The following is an 18153-nucleotide window of genomic DNA, read 5'->3' as shown; positions in this document are numbered from 1 at the left end:
GTATCATTAAGAGGCCTCTCAAAACTTAATGCTCTTAAACAAAACAAAACAAAACAAAACATTTCAGGGAGTATAACTGTTGTGAAGCATGAGAACTGCACTATTGCAGGATATTATTTAAAACTCTTCAAGAACCACTGTTCCGGCTGCAGTGTACATTAATGCTCCCCCTGCCCTTTTTCTTGTGAATACAAGCCCTCCATCTTACATATATATGCCTCATTTATTTTGGTCAATTTGCCAGTTTGCCATTTGACCTTGATGGATGTCTATAGCAGCAGCTCTCACAGACTTAAAGTGCTACGGAGCATCGGGTGAGCGAGCAGAACAAGCAGCCTTTGTTTGAAACAGCACACTTATTTCTGTCACAAACAGTCTGCCAGAGATATTTTTGTGAAGCTGCGTGACATAATCTGTCTCTGCTGCACTTAGGCTGACGAAACCAGAACTTCCATTGTGGCTGCCTCTGAATGGAAAAGCAAATCTGTTAATTGGCTTAGTGGGTTGAAAAAAGAGAAACAATCCCTCACATCTCTAAGTTCCATTTCCTGATAATGATCATTTGGTGGTTCTGGAGACACTGGAGCTATCAATAAAGTGTTGCAATGAATTCTTCCTGAGGGGTTAGTGGGAAGAAGTGAAATGGTTCTGAAGAAAAGTTTTTTCTTCAGAAACAGGAAATAGTTTAGTCTGTGAAAATTATGTAATTTATGTGAGTGTTTATGGAAAACGTGGTCTGCTGACAAGCTACAAATGTCACAGTGGTATTGCTGTATGGTACAGTATTGAATTCCAGAAAAGGAAAGGTTTATGATACAGCTTGTTTCTGACAATGTGACATCGGTGCAGAGCTGAGAAGAATGACAGTGGTGTCCTGTGTGTGGAATTTTTTGATACAATCCGCTAACTGATGAGGCATGTAACTGAATAGTCTACTAGAAATAAGAATTGATACACACATGATAAATAGATGATAGATGATGATGATGGTGGTGGTGGTGGTGGTGATGGTGATATAGATAGATAGATGATAGATAGAGAGATGATAGATAGATGATAGATAGATAGATAGATAGATAGATAGATAGATGATAGATAGATGATAGATAGATAGATAGATAGATAGATAGATAGATAGATGATAGATGATAGATAGATAGATAGATAGATAGATAGATAGATAGATAGATAGATAGATATAGATAGATGATAGATAGATAGATTAGATGATAGATAGATAGATAGATAGATAGATATAGATATAGATAGATAGATAGATGATAGATAGATAGATAGATAGATAGATAGATAGATAGATGATAATCTATCTATCAGTGGCTTTCAATCAGTGTGTTGTGGCACCCTGGGGTGCCTTGAATGATGGACCAGGGTGCTGAGAGCAACACTGGCCTCTGTCCCTCTTTCCTTTCCTCCCTCCTCTGATGCCCTCTCACGTCTCTCCCTCCCAAAGGCTTGCACAGCTGTTTGTTGCAGCAGCCCTAGCTATAAGCTCCACAGGCCAATGATGCCTCTGGGAGGCACCTCTCTTTGGGGCAGAAGGGGGCAGTTCAGAGACCAGGGACAGCAGCTGTAGTTGCCCAGAGGACTCCCAAGGAGAGGGGAGAGGAGAGGAGGCCGAGGGAATACTCCACAAGGGAGGGTGTTTGAAAAAGTATGAGAGGCTGCCAGCTCTGCAGGCAAGGGGTGACATAACTGTGCTCCTGAATCCCACAGGGGTGACACAGACATAGTTGGTCAAGGGTTGGTCAGGGGTGACACAGACATAGTTGGTCAAGCGAGCCGTGGACTCAAAAAGGTTGGAAACCTCTGGTATATATGGTATTTTACTTTCACTGCAGTACTGTTGATAGTCTCAGCGCCTAAATGTATGTAAGTTGTAACTGTTATCACCCTCCCTTTTTTACATTAGATTCCACTTCCATTGTAGCCCAAAGTGTGCTGCAAACTATTCCTCCATCCGCGTTATGCCTTAATATTTTACCCATTACTGGGAAAGGCTCAGAAAAGAGTAAGTGAAATGATCAAGTGCTGGAGCCGCTCCCTTCTGAAGAACACTTACAGCATTTGGGGCTTTTTAACTTATAGAAAACTTAGAGAAAATGTAAGTAACAGGAGATATGATAGAGAAGTATAAAATTATGCACAATGCGGAGAAAGTGGACAGACAAAAGTTTTTCTCCCTCTTCAAAAAAGCTGAATGGTGGAATATTCAGGACCTTTTAATACAGCATAGCCAAACTAGGGAATTTGCTCCCACAAGGTGTTTTGAGGGCCACCAACTTGGGTGGCTTTAAAAGAAGATTAGAGGAATTCATGGAAGATTATATTTCATCTTCCAATCAGGCTTTGGACCTACCACATGAATTACTGGAAAAGATAAGGGGCCAACAATCTCACAGGCCAGTAGAACTCTAGGTTTTAAATCCCCTATCTTCATCTCAAGCTCTTCCTTATGAATGTATGCATATATTTGTGAATATCAGCTCACTCATCACCATAATTTACGTTATCATATGTATCCCCCACATAGTTCCAACAGCCTTTCTTTGCTTTCCATTTGCCTAGACAAATGCAGCACTAGCTATTAACCTGAACCATCTACCCTGCCCCTCAACATACAGGCTGCCATACAATTTTCTATCATCATGGAACACCTTTCATACCAACTTACAGCATGGCTAGGAATGGCCCCATGGAGCATCTTTCTCTAAGTGTTTCTGGGTGGGTAATAAAATGGGTGAACATTGAATTAGAGTGCAATATTGATACTAGGCAGGATACTGACTGAGAAAATAAATTTTCTATGGCTGTGGATTATTTGGGAGGATAGTTAAAGCATATTTAATTGATTTGGAGCAGGATCTGTTGGGAAAGTAATTGGGGGTAAATGAATTGAAGAGAAACTTATCTAGGGGGATCTGGGATAGGATACAAATTTGTTTAATACCTTTCTTGGGGGTTATTTGGATGAAAAGCTGGCTTGCCTCCAGTGATATCTAAAGTCTAACATAGCTGGCAATACCTCAGCCAATTTGCTTGCTCCTTTTATCACAATTGCTTCTAAATTCATCAGTTTCGTGCTGGAGTCTTCCCTTTGAAGATCATAGAATCATAGAGTTGGAAGAGACCACAAGGGCCATCGAGTCCAACCCCCTGCCAAGAATGGCAGAGGCTTCTCTGGGCTTCTGTTTTGCAGAACTATCCCACTCCTCAACCCATACAAACATTTCCAAGGGTGGGTATAAACCAAAGCAAAACTCCCACAAAGGAAAACCTGCCAGAAAGACGTTGGAGACTTGCTCACAAATTACTTGGCACAGCAGTTGCGTTTTGTGAGTGGATGCTGCCATCTTATGGTAACAGGAGAGAATAGATATCTCAAAAGCAAAGTGATGAGAGCAATGAGCAGTTTGCTCTACCTCAGTGAGTGGGGCTTCTGTAAACTAAGCAATGCAATAAGTTGTATTGGTGAAATATTCCAGTTTGTACATTTTGTGGGGCTGAGGGGATATGATCTTCAAGGTAAACTTGCTTCGTGGATAATAATCAGTGTAGTTGATACATGGTTTAACTTCAATAAGTTGGAACCAAAAGATGTCATACCGAAATACTCAGGATGATGTGATGTGTCAGAGGGATCTATCACAGCTCTATTCATATTGATGTTGTTTTCCCATGGAAGGCTTAGTTGGGCATATGTTTCATACACCAAAATGTGCATGACATTACTGTGAACAACTTTCACATGTGGAGAGGGGGAAGTAGAAGGACCATGTGAAGGTGGGAGGGGGCAGCTGGGCACACTTGCCCCAGACCTTGGAGGGCAAAACTGGCTGGGGACTCCCACTAGGGGCCCACAGGACTTATGCTACTTGAGTTTATAAATTTATTCCAAAAAGACTCCTGCCTTGGACCTCAGACAAGCTCTGCCCAGTCCTGGGAAGTAGGATCATGTCTGTCAACCTCTAGTGTGATGCATGCCCCATTTACACCCCCACCACTTACTCATTTAGTAAGCAGGAGAAGAATCCTTATGCACATATCACTATGCACCAAGGTCCTACACACAAGGGGTTATGGTCTGAAGGCCCCTGAGGCCACCAGCTGTTTTTAGATGAGTGAGACACACATTATGGCACCTTGGAATTCATGGAAGGAAAAAGGAAGTATACGAATTAGATTTGGCACTTTCTCATTCTCACCAAACATTCAGCCGACAGTGGGGAGGGGGGCAAGGCCAGCCAAGTGTATGGATGGCAGAAGGCAGGAGGTGTCTAGAGCCAGCAGCTTCCTCACATTAGAGATTAAATCTAAAAACCATTCCATGCAAAAGCTGTAGGGCTGAAACTGTGATTATTATTTTTTGAACTTGCTGAACTGTACATTAAAAGCATTTCATATTGCTTTAAAACTTGAAGATGTGCTATTTCTGGGATTTTTTTGAGAAACATTCAATTTTTTAAAATAAAGTTTTCCTTACAGAAAAGAGTGGGTAATATGGAAAAGGATGGTGGAGCACTTTGTTATAAGAAATGCCTTTGTTGCCATTTGCGAAGCTGTTTTTTGAGCCAGGCTCAGCAACAACTTTGCTGTTGGAGTTACAAGCCTGGGAAAACCCCCTAAAAGACAGAATGTCCCCTGGTGGCATTGGCCGTCTGCTGAAAAAAGAGAAATCCATCCCTGCAATTCTTTGCAATCTTCACACTGAATGGTTGATTCTGAGGCCACTTTTTAAAAATAATAATAATCTAGCACATATTTTCTTCGTATTGATAATGCAATACTGAAAGAGGAAAGGAAGCATTTGTAAATTAAATGTGTCAATTAGCATACAGCATCCTCAAAGATGGCATCCTTTCTATTGTCTCCTCGCAATCACTCTGTATGACACACAACAATCTCTTAACAATAACATTTGTGTGCCATGTTCAGACAGAGAAGACCACCTTGCAATTAGAGAATTATCTCTTCACTCTAAAGCCTTAGGCTGTAATCTAAACTTCCTCCTTATGCTGGGCGGTGGTGATGCTGGGTTGGATTGAGGCTTCCCTCTGTTGTTTCAGTCAGCTGAAGATGCCAGCTGTGTCACTGACAGGCTGCCATTCAGTTGATGCTGGCAACCCCCCCCCCTACTTCTGCCTGCCAAACAGAAGGCTCACCAGTGGCATCCCCAAAACTGGAGTTCAGCAGAAAGCCTGAAGCAGGTGTTCCGAGTGAGGGGTGAGCCTGACCTGGAATCTGCCTGACCCAGTCTCACAGCCTGCCCTGACAAGCATTGGGCCCAATCACTGCACCAGCCTGGAGCTTCTGCAGGTACCTCAACTGATCTGCCATTCATTCAGACTCACTTCCAAACCCATAATACAGCATAATGGGAAGGGATTATTCACTTCCACGTAAACAATTGGAATTGTCAGGTATGTCACAGAAAAAAACACAAACCTGACCTGGGAGTCGTTCTAGTTCAGCATTCTCTTGTCACAGTGGCCAATCAGATCTCCATGGGAAGTCCCCGAGAAAGTTAAGAGTTCAACAGTGCTATCCTCACTCATGATCTCCAGCAACTGGTACTCAGAGGCATATGGAATACTTTTATTTTAACGTAAATCTTCCAACATTTGGCTTCATTCAGAAATGCCCTCTTCTGAAGTCTAATGTGTTGTCTTCTGCAGTCTAATTGTTCACTTACATAGATGTTGGATTTGATAGCACCATGATCACTATTACGAGTTGGTTCAGCAACATTTGCATCTTGCACCAGGCCTTAGGTGCCACTGAAGTCCAGGGTGCCCTCCCCTCTTATTGGTTCCATGGCCAGCTGTTCTAGGGCAGAGACATTTGGGGTATGTAGAAATTTCCCCTCTTTGACCTGACTGGAACATACATTTGCCCAGTCACTGTGGTTAACAGGCTCTCTGACTTTCTTTAACACTGTATGTCATGCATATGCCATCAGCAGGGCATCCCATATCTGACCTTTCCGCAGCAGCTATTATTTATTTATTTGTTTCACAGAAATTATATACCATGTGATTGTAGAAAAGAAGCTACATCTTGTGTACTTAGTAAGCCTCAGCCCTGCTATTTAATTTGTACTAGTGATGTTATTTCCTTTGCGCTGCTAACATGCACAAAGATGTTGTTTTGGAAGCTTTCATTCCTGCTGCACAGGCTCAGAGACACCAACCCTGTTGAGGCATCTGTGACAATCAATATAGCTTGCTACTTTGACCTAGAGGTTCTGAAGGGGGGGGGGGACTGCTGAGTTAAGGTAGCCAGGCTACTTCTAATCAGCTGTGTTTATCCAGATGGAGTTAATAAATATGACCGAGTCAAGGTGAGCGAGACAGCTGTCTGTGGAAGCCTGCCAGGGTGTCTTGGGTAAAGGGAGAAAGCTCAGTGACACAGGAAGGAGAAAGGCAAGTATTTGCGGTTGGTACATGACTGCTAAAACAACTTACGCAGATCACGGTAGACCGAATATTCAGATACAGTTATCTCACCTTATGACAGGCATATGTTCAAGCAGCAGAGCAATGGAACTATCCCAAAACATAGAAGCCTTTCTCTCCCATTCTGTTAAACAGTGGACAGTTTTTAATACCAGCACTGTCAGAAGTGTGTGGATGTTTGGCTGTGCAGCCACAGTCACTGGCCACGAAAGTTGTCAGCAAGGATTTCCTCCCCCACCCTCTTTTAACGACTTGAGAGAATTAATGCAAAGAATAATGGTTGTCTTCAAAATCCAGCGTTTCCTAGGACAGTGCAACTGAACAAAATTTAAAAGGGTCTCTAAAAATGCCATGTGCCCACAAACAGTGCTGCCATGTTATTATGGCCAGGCCATGACTGCATCAGCAGTACTTTATGTGCTCTCATAAGACTGTCATGTTCTGTGAATCGACCCTCAGTGCCTCAGGCAGTTTTCTTTTCAGAAGTATGCAGTGTCAGCCCAAGTTGTTGTGCTACCTCAAACAGAGCACAAATTGTGCCCCCTCTCCCTCCACCTGCACTGAGTCCAACTTTTTTTTAAAAAAAGCTTGCTGCCTATAGTTTAGTTTCCAACATAAAAAAATGCATTGATTATACTTGTGTTTTAATGATCATTTATATTGTTTTTAAATTGGTTTATGCAATTTAGCTGTGTTTAAACTTTTTTGTGCACTGTTTGATGGGAATTTTGAGCAGCTTAAGAAATCTCCAAAAGAAATAATAAATACTGAGGCATGAATTCTTACCTTATTCTATCCCACCATTGTGGTACCACCTGCTACACAACAGAGCCAGCCCTGGGCTAATGAGATGCAGTAATTTATGGTGCTCCCTGTTTGGTGACACTTTCATGTAAAAAGCAATAAACATAATCAATAGCAATAATGATAAGTTTGGCCTCTTAAGCTGCAGTTATTCTTTAAGTGAGGGACAAAAAATAACTACTGACATAAATCACAACAACATTTTGTCTGATGTGGACAGAATCTCCACCAGTAGAGTTTTTCAATTTCACTGCTGAAGTGTTGTCAGAACATCACCTGATTCAATGCTGACAAGCTTTAGGCTTCATCAAGAGACGAGAGTCCAGCTGTTTTAATAATAATAATAATAATAATAATAATAATAATAATAATAATAATAATTTATTTGTACCCCGCCCATCTGGGTTTCCCCAGCCACTCTGGGCGGCTTTCATAGAAACCAAAAAACACTAAAATATCATACATTAAAAACTTCCCTGAACAAGGCTGCCTTAAGATGTCTTCTGAATGTCAGGTAGTTGTTTATCGTTTTGACATCTGATGCGAGGGCGTTCCACAGGGCGGGCGCCACTACCGAGAAGGCCCTCTGCTTGGTTCCCTTTAGCTTTGCTTCTCACAATGAGGTAACTGCCAGAAGGCCCTCAGCGCTGGACCTCAGCGGCCGTTTAGGGCTTTAAAGGTCAACACCAGCACTTTGAATTGTGCTCGGAAACGTACTGGGAGCCAATGTAGGTCTTTCAAGACCGATGTTATGTGGTCTCGGCGGCCGCCCCCAGTCACCAGTCTAGCTGCTGCGTTCTGGATTGGTTGTAGTTTCCGAGTCACCTTCAAAGGTAGGCCCACGTAGAGCGCATTGCAGTAGTCCAAGCGGGAGATAACTAGAGCATGCACCACTCTTTTTGTTTTCTTTTTGGAGAATGGCTAAGCCCCTTTGACCAAAACTGTTTCCCTTCCCTGAAGCGCAAATAATTTCTGGTTTGCAGTCTGCTCTTGGAAACCTTAACTATCTCATCCCCGCCACAGAACTCCAGTCCCATTCTCCTCCCATTAATGAATGTCTACTTGACCTTTGAACACCCCACTTTTCCCACCCAGCCTATATGTGGGGAAACACTTGATCACAGCTCAAGAACACGCAAGCTCACTTTAACTTTCCAAAGTGGTTGGCTGTAGGCCTGGCTATGAATGGGAGCGAAGAAGCGTAACGAGAACGTAACTGATGTGTTTGGCCTGCACCCAAATTGCTTGGTCCTCTAGTAGAAGATGTATCTAAATCTCTAACTGGGTTTTCATCACTATATGTGGAGGAAAAACCACTGTTTCAAAACACAACAACAACCCACCTTGAATATTCATCATATAGTTTCTACTGAGTGGGTCCAAAAAGTTGGGATGGTTTGATTCTAATGCTCTACAATAAGGAACATACAAAATATTATTTCCCAGCATGACCCAAATTTGGGAAATAAATATTTGTTCGCTAGTATTTCCTGTAGGAACCGGTCAGAGGGAACGCTATGTGCTAAGAGCTGTTTCAAGTGTCTAATAAGGTTTCCATGGTATGTTCCACTCAGACCTCTGAATGTTTGTTTAGTTAACAGAGTTTTTCATTTGGACTTTATTTCCTTTCCCTGTGATACTTTTGGAAGAAAAAACAGCAACCCCACTTTGGTACTTATTTTTACTCCAGTGCTCCAAAGTTCAAATTAGTTAGCCAATACACACCTTGTACCATTGAGTCACCTGATGAACTTAGATCTATTTTAAGAAAGAGTTGTTTGAGTGCAGTAACTGGGGGAATTGAATGATTCAAGGTCCAACCAATTAGATTAAAGCTTGCAGAGACAATAATATATATCAGACCAGTGTCAGTTGTTGCCTAGAAAGCCAGTGCAGTCCCTGCTTCTGAGGTTGATAAAAGTCTTATTTCACAGTTCCTGTCAGGCAGCTAAATCAGAAAGTTTCGTGAACTTCTGATTGTCTCAATTCAAATCTGCAATTTAATTTTCTCCTAAATTATAATTCAGCAGTTTCAGCCTGAAATTTCCTTTTGATGTCAGCAGTAAGGTTTCCTGTGATGCTGACATTTTCTCCCCTTTCTGAAAGCTGATTTATCTCCATTTATTATTTTCATAGAAAATAATATGGCCTATGGCATGGATAATGCAGAATGGCTTTACCAGTAGATGATAGCATTGCTCATCTCTGGCATCTATTATCATATTTTTCAGGCAAATAAAGAAACATCAGATTAATGATTTACTGTATACCATGGTTTGCAAATCTGTCCACTTCAGATTCAGCATTGATTTTGATAATTCTGATAAATGGGCTTCTCTGATATTTCTGATATTTTCTAGCTTCTGTGTTTCAGAGACAACTCATTCCATAAATTCTACTAGGTACATGAGGTGGTGTTTTCCCCCTAAATGAAAAAACCCTTATGAACATTAGATATTAAATGATAACTAGAAAACATTTTTTATTTGGGGAACAAATACCATCATTTGCCATTGGAGGGAGATAGCATGCAGCAATTTTACCTCAGCTGTTTCACCATTCTCACTAAACTGGAACAGTAACATTATATATATATATATATTCAATAGGAATATTGAGAGAAGCTGTAAGAGACAAACACACATTTTATTAATCTGTAGAAATCTCTTCATGAGATTTTGGGCTAGAAGGCTATCACAGTATTTTCTACAGAAATCTTCATACTGTGTTCCTCAGACAACATCTTGGTTCCTTCTAAGCCCTCAGCCAGCAACTGACCTTGCTGATAGCTGCCATCAGCCAGAGTCCCCAAATGCTTTACTAAAGTAATTCCCTCACCCCAAATCATAAAAACCCCTTTAGCTAAATCATGCAGGAACTATTCCAGCTCTTTTGGCTTGTTTGAAATCACTCATACATGACAGTTAGAGAACTTAGCTCAGGAAGATGGCTTGAAAATGCAGCAGCTGTCATACGGAAATGATTCTAGACAAATATCTCACATGAGGAGTGTACTTCCTCAGAAATTCATGTGAATTGGCCCAGAATTTAAAGGCAAATCCAAAACAACAGTAACATAGGCTAAGAAATGAAAGGGGAAAAAAGGAAATAGGAAAATTTGCCCAATAATTTTTTCCACCCAAATTCATTTAACTTCTAATTCAGCAGTGCTGCTTTAAACCTCAAAAATAAAAAAAAAACAAAATAAAAAATAAGTTTTCTGCAATTTGGGTGGCCATTGGAAGCTCAGAATCAGGATTTCTTCAGATTCTCTCCTTGATACTTCAGTAACTAAATTCCTTAACTCTGTAAAAATATGTCTGCAGAAATGAATGAGCCTGCAAAGAGGATGAGGTATTGCAGCCTTAAAAAACCACACACCTTAAAAATGTAACACTGGAAAGGAGCCTTCATTAAAGCCACCCAAAACTAATGAGGAATTGGTATACGCTTTAAATCATGCCCGACAGATGTTTTTCCCTAAAGGCCTTCAATGGAGATTCCACAACTTCCCTGGGCAAACAGTAAACATTCACCTTTGGTGGTAATGGAAAGTGAATGTAATCTGATGATCCTGCAACATCTAGCAATAAATTACCTTTTAAAATGTATCTTCCAGAGAGAAGCCAGATTTTACAGCTACCTCATCTTTGCTTTGCATCCATGGCTTAGATTCAAAGCGTTGGCAGCAAAGGTCTTATTTATGGGACAGAGAAGATGCTCTTCATTTTATCTTTGGTTCCTGTGTTGCTCATCAGAGTGTGTGGCACCCACACCTTTCTGATGCTGAAAATAAAAAGGGGAGGTGCGCCAAACAGGATGCAGAAGACGCCACTGTTTTGAAAAACATGTTGTGCATGGCGGACAACTGCCATAACTCAAGATGGGTTTCTTTCATCTCTAGAATGGGCTGCTTTGCCAATAGGGGGGGGGGGGAGAGAAAGAAAAAAGGTTGAAGTAAAACTCTATATTCATGGCATCCACTTTACAGGCTGACATTGTAAGACCTCACCTCTCAAGGACACTGCGCCAGGGTCAACTAATATCAATGAACATGCCTGCAGTACAAATGCAAAACAGTTTTTGAATGGCTTCACTGTTAGAACGCTAGAGGGCTGCTAGACCCATCTAGTGCAGCATGCTGTTCTCACATGCCTATGGGACGCTCACAAGCATGACATAGAATCACAGAATTGAAGAGCTGGAAAGGACCATAAGGGTTATATAGTCCAGCCCCAGCAATGCAAGAATCTATGTGCTGTTGTCTTGTCTGGTTATTCATCGACTAGGCAGCTATGGGGTAGCGTATTATTATTATTAATTGAATTTCTATACCTCCCTATACCCGGGGGTCTCAGTGCGGTTCACAGAACAAAATCAAGATATAACCCCCCCAAAAAAAACCCCCAAACCCCACACATTTTAAAAGGGCATAGGATCGTAAATCAGATCAACCAAAGGCCTAGTTAAAAAGGAACATTTTTGCCTGGCACCTAAAGGGGTATAATGAAGGCACTAGGCAAACTTCTCTGTGGAGAGCATTCCACAGACAGGGAGCAACTGCAGAAAAGGCTCGTTTTTGTGTTGCCACCCTCCGGACCACTCGAGAAGGAGGCACACAAAGGAGGGCCTCAGAAGATGGTCTCAGGGACTGGGTAGGAAACGGGCAAATTTAGCAGGGGATCAAATACTTTCCCCCCTCACTAACTATCATGACTAGTAGCCATTGTTAGCCTTATCATTTCGGAATTTTTTCAATTCCCCTTTAATTCCCCACGTTGGTGGGAATCATTACATCTTGCGGTAATGAATTTCACAGTTTTACAATATGCTGTGAGAAGTGATTCATTTTATCTGTCCTGAATCTTCCGATGTTCGGCTTTATTAAGAGAGGAAGAAAATTTTTTTTCTCCATCTGCTTTCTCCACACTGTGCATAATGTAACATACCTCTGACACATGGGTAACATCACACATCTGTCATGACATCTGGATCTAGTACTTTATCATTTCTAGTTTGCTAGTAAGGCCCAGTACATTGGTTGTTTTTTTTTTTTTTGTGGTTGCTGTTTGATCAGTTCTTCAGATTCCCTTCCTGAGAGAGAGAAGTCAGGCACAGGGATCTGCCCTGCATCTTCTCCTGTGAAGGTAGGTGCAAAGAGTTCATTCTGCTTCTTTGCAATCTGCTCTTTCTACCTTTGACTCTTTTGTCATTCACAGGTCCAACTGCCTGCATAAGAAGTTTCTTGTTTCTGAAATACCTAAAAGTTATATAAAATGGGTTTTCATCTTTTTATTGGTTTTCATTTATTGGTATTCATCTTTTTAGTGATGTGTTTATCAATTTGCCTTCTTGTTGATAGCTTCCTTAACTCTGCTGGCATATGATATTATATATAATATAATTCAATGGCTAATCTTATAACAAATATATTTAAAACATCTATTCTCTGGTTTTGTCTAGGTATGTTCCTTTTTGGGAACAAGCACAGTTGATGCAAAAGATATCAGAACCTTTGAGTTATTGTGTAGAGTTAATCCACAACCAGCCTCTCCATGGACTCTGCTATGGCTGTGACAGAAACATTCAGAAACAGTAAGTATCCCCTTTAAGGACAAAAGCAAGAGTGTTGCCTGCTAAATTGTCAGGTAATCAAATGGGGAAATGATTCCTCATGTCCACAAATGACATCTGAAATGATTCATCATGTATCTACAAATTGTGTGTGCGCTAATATTTATTTGTCTACTTTGTTCTCCCATCTACAATCTCTGATGCAGGCTGATGTTTTGCATGATGCACTACAAGGCTTCTCTTCAAATATACTGAGGTGCAGGTGGTTAGATAAAGCACCTGCAGTTACATTAGAGAATACACAATTAACTCTATAACAATGCAGTGATTGTGTGGAGCTTTGAGGAGCCTAAGGCTGAAACCACATACAGTGGTACCTCAGGTTAAGTACTTCATTAGTTCCGGAATTCCGTTCTTAACCTGAAACTGTTCTTAACTTGAAGCACCACTTTAGCTAATGGGGCCTCCTGCTGCTGCCACGCTGCTGGAGCACGATTTCTGTTCTTATCCTGAAGCAAAGTTCTTAAGCTGAAGCACTATTTCTGGGTTAGCGGAGTGTGTAACCTGAAGTGTATGTAACCTGAAGCGTATGTAACCCAAGTTACCACTGTATTGGGCATCAAGCCTCTCCTTTGCTTTTCCTCATAAAGTTTAGCAGTACAAAATCTTTGCTGTAGCATCATCATCTTGCAAGGCTGGGATGCTACTTGACTTGATTGTCTACTACTTGTGCGGGTGGAGGAAACTAACAACGCATTAATGTCACATAATGCATGATGTCACATAATGCATGTTGCATTACTAAAGAAGGAGGAGCCAGCAGCCAAGAATTTGACTGTAGTCTTAGGGTCTTAAAAGTTATGCTGCATTATGTTACTGAATGCTAGCATGATATCATAGATGTGTTATCATAAATAACTGCAGTTAGTCCCTCCCAACTTTGAAACTCTATGTTGGTAGAGAACATGTATGTGGCTGGTGGCTGGTAGAAGCTAAACTGAATATATGAGTAATTCATTCTTTAGGGTGGTCAAGCCATTCTTGGATATATGTGTACCTAGAAGTGGGGGGGGAGGGGGAGAAAAATGTGAATCAGACTTCATTCAGATGGAGTCAAGAGTATTCTTTTTCTACCCGCAAGAATTAAGCAGTGATGAAAGTAGGTGCTGAGATATGAGCTGGGATTTGGACTGGGCTTGCCAATTTGAAGGTTGGCGGTTCGAATCCCCACAACGGGGTGAGCTCCCGTTGTTCAGTCCTAGCTCCTGCCCACCTAGCAGTTCGAAAGCATGTCAAGTGCAAGTAGATAAATAGGTACCACTCCAGCAGGAAGGTAAAGGGCGTTTTCATGCGCTGCTCTGGTTTTGCCAGAAGCGACTTAGTCATGCTGGCCACATGACCCGGAAAAACTGTCTGCGGACAAACGTCTGCTCTCTTGGCTTATAGAGCGAGATGAGCGCCGCAACCCCAGAGTCATTCGCGACCGGACCTAATGGTCAGGGGTACCTTTACCTTTATTGGCAGTGTGGTGTTGTGTAATTTGACACTGTGTTGATTTCACTTAACATGTTGATGCCATCCCTTAGGGGCACAACAATATGTGGAATCAATGGTCCATCAAATCTGTAAGGGAACCTGTGGCCTTCCAGATATAGCTGGACTGCAGCATCCATCAGCCCTAGCCAAAATGGCTAATGGTCAAGGATGATGGGGGTTGTAGTCCATCAACACCTGGAAGGTCACAGCTTTCTGATCCCTGATCCTGTCTAAATTCTGCTTGCAACAATGGGCAGCCAAAAGCTTCTTGGAAATCCACACAAATGTGGTAGGAAGCAGCTTCCCATGTTGTTTGGCTCCCAGAATACCACCTCTGAATTTGGACATTCCATTAGCTATTATGAATTTTCTCCATGAATTTTCCTAAACAGCCTTTAAAGCTGTCAAACTCCATTTTAAGCCACACTGGACAGCATTAATGTAAACCAACAAATGAGGGTCCCCACCCCGAAACATCACCTGTAGAGCAGGTCATTAAATTATAGTAGTGAGGTTGCAATTCATCTACCCCTGACTTACAACAAAATTCAAATTTTAGCCAACAATGGTGGTCATTCTGTTATAACTTATAAATATGTCTACTTTCCCCCCCTTTAGCATTGCTTTGAGTTTATTATAATATGTACCTACTATTGCTAAGAGTTTATTATAATATGTACCTGCTATTCTACACAGCTACTTATCCTGTCTCAATTCTCAACAAAAAATTTTTAGGCTGGATCAGTGGTAAACCAACTTGGCTAATGATCTTAAATAAAGGAAATCTGTATTAGAATATGCTTCATTGTTTTCTACAGAAAAAAAGAGAGAGACCAAGTGCAAACATCTGACAAATGAGATTTCCTGCTTTATAGTACTTCCTGTGAACGTTAACTGTAGCAAGTCACTTAATTCTTGAAAGTATTTCTTTTGGAGCTAATAATAACATCAAAGAAAGGGTTGAGTTCTTTTTCTTCCCAAAGTTGTTAATCTTCCCATTGATTGAGGAAGCTGACTTTCAGATTACATTTCTTCCCCAAGTATATCCACCATTATTCTACCTCTTAATCTTCTGAAGTGTCTTCCGAACAAAAACTTGCTCTCTAATGCCACAGAGGACAGGCTAAGTTCTAGTGGGACTGAGGAATAGGAGGTTGTGTTGTGACTGAACACTGGGAGTAAGAGCAGTTCATTACTGAGACCAATTACCGTATTTTTTGCACCATAACACTCACTTTTTTCCTCCTAGAAAGTAAGGGGAAATGTCTGTGTGTGTTATGGAAGGAATGCCTACGGGTGGCATGCCTACGGATTTTCCTCCTCTAAAAACTACGTGCGTGTTATGGTTGGGCGCATGTTATGGAGCGAAAAATACGGCACTTAGGGTGATGGTGGGCTCTCGATCTTCAAATACAGGCAGGACAGCCACATGTTGGACATGTTCTAGCTCTAGATTTTCTGCATTGAGCAGTGGGGTTGACTAGATGGCCTAGGCCTCCTCCACCTCTATGATCCTAGGCCAGGGGTGCACAACCTGCAGCCCTCCAAATGTTTCTGGACTACAACTTCCATTAGCCCCAGCCAGCACAGCCAGTGACCAGGGATGATGTAAGATGTAGTCCAGCACCATCTGGAAGGCCACAGCTTGTTCCAGACAGATGCTCCAGGCCATAATCTACAAAATATCCACTGTACAGCAGCTTGTTTTGCAGCATGGTAATGCTTTCAGACAGGGACGCGGGTGGTGCTGTGGGTAAAACCTCAGCGCCTAGGACTTGCCGATCGTATGGGCGGCGGTTCGAACCCCCGCAGCGGGGTGAGCTCCCGTCTTTCGGTCCCAGCTCCTGCCCACCTAGCAGTTCGAAAGCACCCCTAAGTGCAAGTAGATAAATAGGTACCGCTTTATAGCGGGAAGGTAAACGGCGTTTCCGTGTGCTGCGCTGGTGCTGGCTCACCAGAGCAGCTTCGTCACGCTGGCCACGTGACCCAGAAGTGTCTCCGAACAGCGCTGGCCCCCGGCCTCTTAAGTGAGATGGGCGCACAACCCTAGAGTCGGACACAACTGGCCCGTACGGGCAGGGCTACCTTTACCTTTAATGCTTTCAGACACCACATCGTGGCATCATTTTACCGTGTGATAACAAGAATTGAAGCTATGGTCACAGCCCTGCAGTATTTGAAAGGGTCAAAGGAAATGTTTGCCTTTAGGCAATACATTTAAATCACATTTAAAAGCTCTAAACAATGTACATGATCTATGAAGTGAGCATTGACTGAGTGATAATTTATTTCCATGTGATGAATATATTAAATGAATATTAAAATCAGAAAATGCTTGGCACAGCCTATTTTAAACTCACAACGATCGTGACCACTGCCAAAAGGTTGCTGTATTCCTCCTAACAGGATTGCTCCTGTTCAGAGATGCTTTTCTCTGGGATACTGTAAGATGTTTGGGGATCCAGGAAGCCACTTCACTCTTCCTCCTGTTTTCCCATTTTTCTTTTCCAATAGACACTCAACATCCCATGGGTCTTTTGATGTTTGAGGATGTCCAGTTCTTATTGGGCTTTGTGGGAGCTGCCCTCTTTAGGGTTGTTGTGGTTTTTTAAATCATCACTGCTGCAATACTTGAGGTTATCTCAAGCATGCTTAATACCACTTGAGATCCTTTCTGGTTTAATTTCCATCAGCACAGGAGTACTGCATTTGCTATTAGAAGGAGTGATTGTCATAGGGGAGTGGGATAGCTCTGTTTCATAGGATCTGGGAAGTGATCTTTCTATAATATCCCTTCTTGCTTTATAGCTTTCATCATGAGAAGCCGATACGCACTGGTGGAGGGTACACATACTTTAGCAAAAAGACATTGGCATCTCCACTTCAAGAAGGTTGCCTGAGTGAGTAATAACAACTTTAAACAAATGACATGGAAGTTACAACATTATTTCATAGGTTGTGCTTGCTCCACACTCCATCAATTGACCTGGGCTCAGTTCCTGTCATTTGCACCAATTCACTGTTCCATCACAATGATCAGCTTTTCCGGGGTCAAGTTATTTGTTCATCCAGCCCCACATTCCATGCCCTGCCCAGCAGTAGCCAGTCTTAGGCATGGACCTTTACCATCACCACCTGCTACATGATCCTTTTAACTGGAGATTAGATGCTGGGTATTGAGTCTCACATCTTCTGCATGCAAACTGTCTGCTCTAGTCTCTCCAGCAAAGTGCCACCAGAAAAGCAGCCCGCAAATCGTCTAAACCCTGGTGCTTTGTGGAAGCCTAATCCACAGTCTAAGCCAAAATCTAATTCCAGATACCACATTAGTTACAGCACTGTGGTGCCCACATCTATGTTCCCAAACCTAGGTTTGCTCCTGCAATCTCCAAGCTCACACAGTTCTAGCTCTCCCCAGGGCTTAGTACTTCCCAGCCTTGAAAAACCCCCATATACATTCATAGCTAACAAGGACCTTCTGCTGACTATAGGAGTTAAAATGGATTTTTTTTACCCATGAGGGCTAGAAACTTCTCGTTATGACTGACATTAGGAGCCAAAGAGTGAAGCACCCTACTGAGACACCCATCTGCAAAAACTACCAGGCTTATGAGGCAGGGACTTTTCTGCAGTAGCTCCTCATTTTTAATGATGTTAGGCAGGCCCTGTCTCTGAACTCTTTTCAACACACTTAAAAAACAAAACACCTCCATTGGTCTTTGTGGGTTAAATTTTGGTGCTGAGTAACATGTGCTATTTGTTCTGT

At 42.0% G+C, this 18153-nt stretch overlaps 1 protein-coding gene across 1 annotated transcript in view; it reads left to right on the top strand.

Annotated features, from left to right (window-relative positions):
* LOC309338620 (uncharacterized protein) overlaps nucleotides 1-18153 on the top strand; it is a gene marked incomplete at its 5' end in the record, with an annotated part of 131770 nt that overhangs the window by 5533 nt on the left and 108084 nt on the right. Inside the window, one exon of the mRNA XM_081855940.1 lies at nucleotides 17196-17287. Within this exon, the coding sequence (XP_081712066.1) occupies nucleotides 17196-17287 (92 nt within the window). The remainder of the gene's footprint in view (nucleotides 1-17195; nucleotides 17288-18153) is intronic.

The sequence above is a fragment of the Podarcis erhardii genome (genome assembly GCF_964252035.2).
Source record: "Podarcis erhardii genome assembly, chromosome: 3".
Lineage (NCBI taxonomy): Eukaryota > Metazoa > Chordata > Lepidosauria > Squamata > Lacertidae > Podarcis > Podarcis erhardii.
The sequence above is the reverse complement of the archived record's forward strand: the minus strand, read 5'-3'. Positions and strand labels throughout refer to the sequence as shown.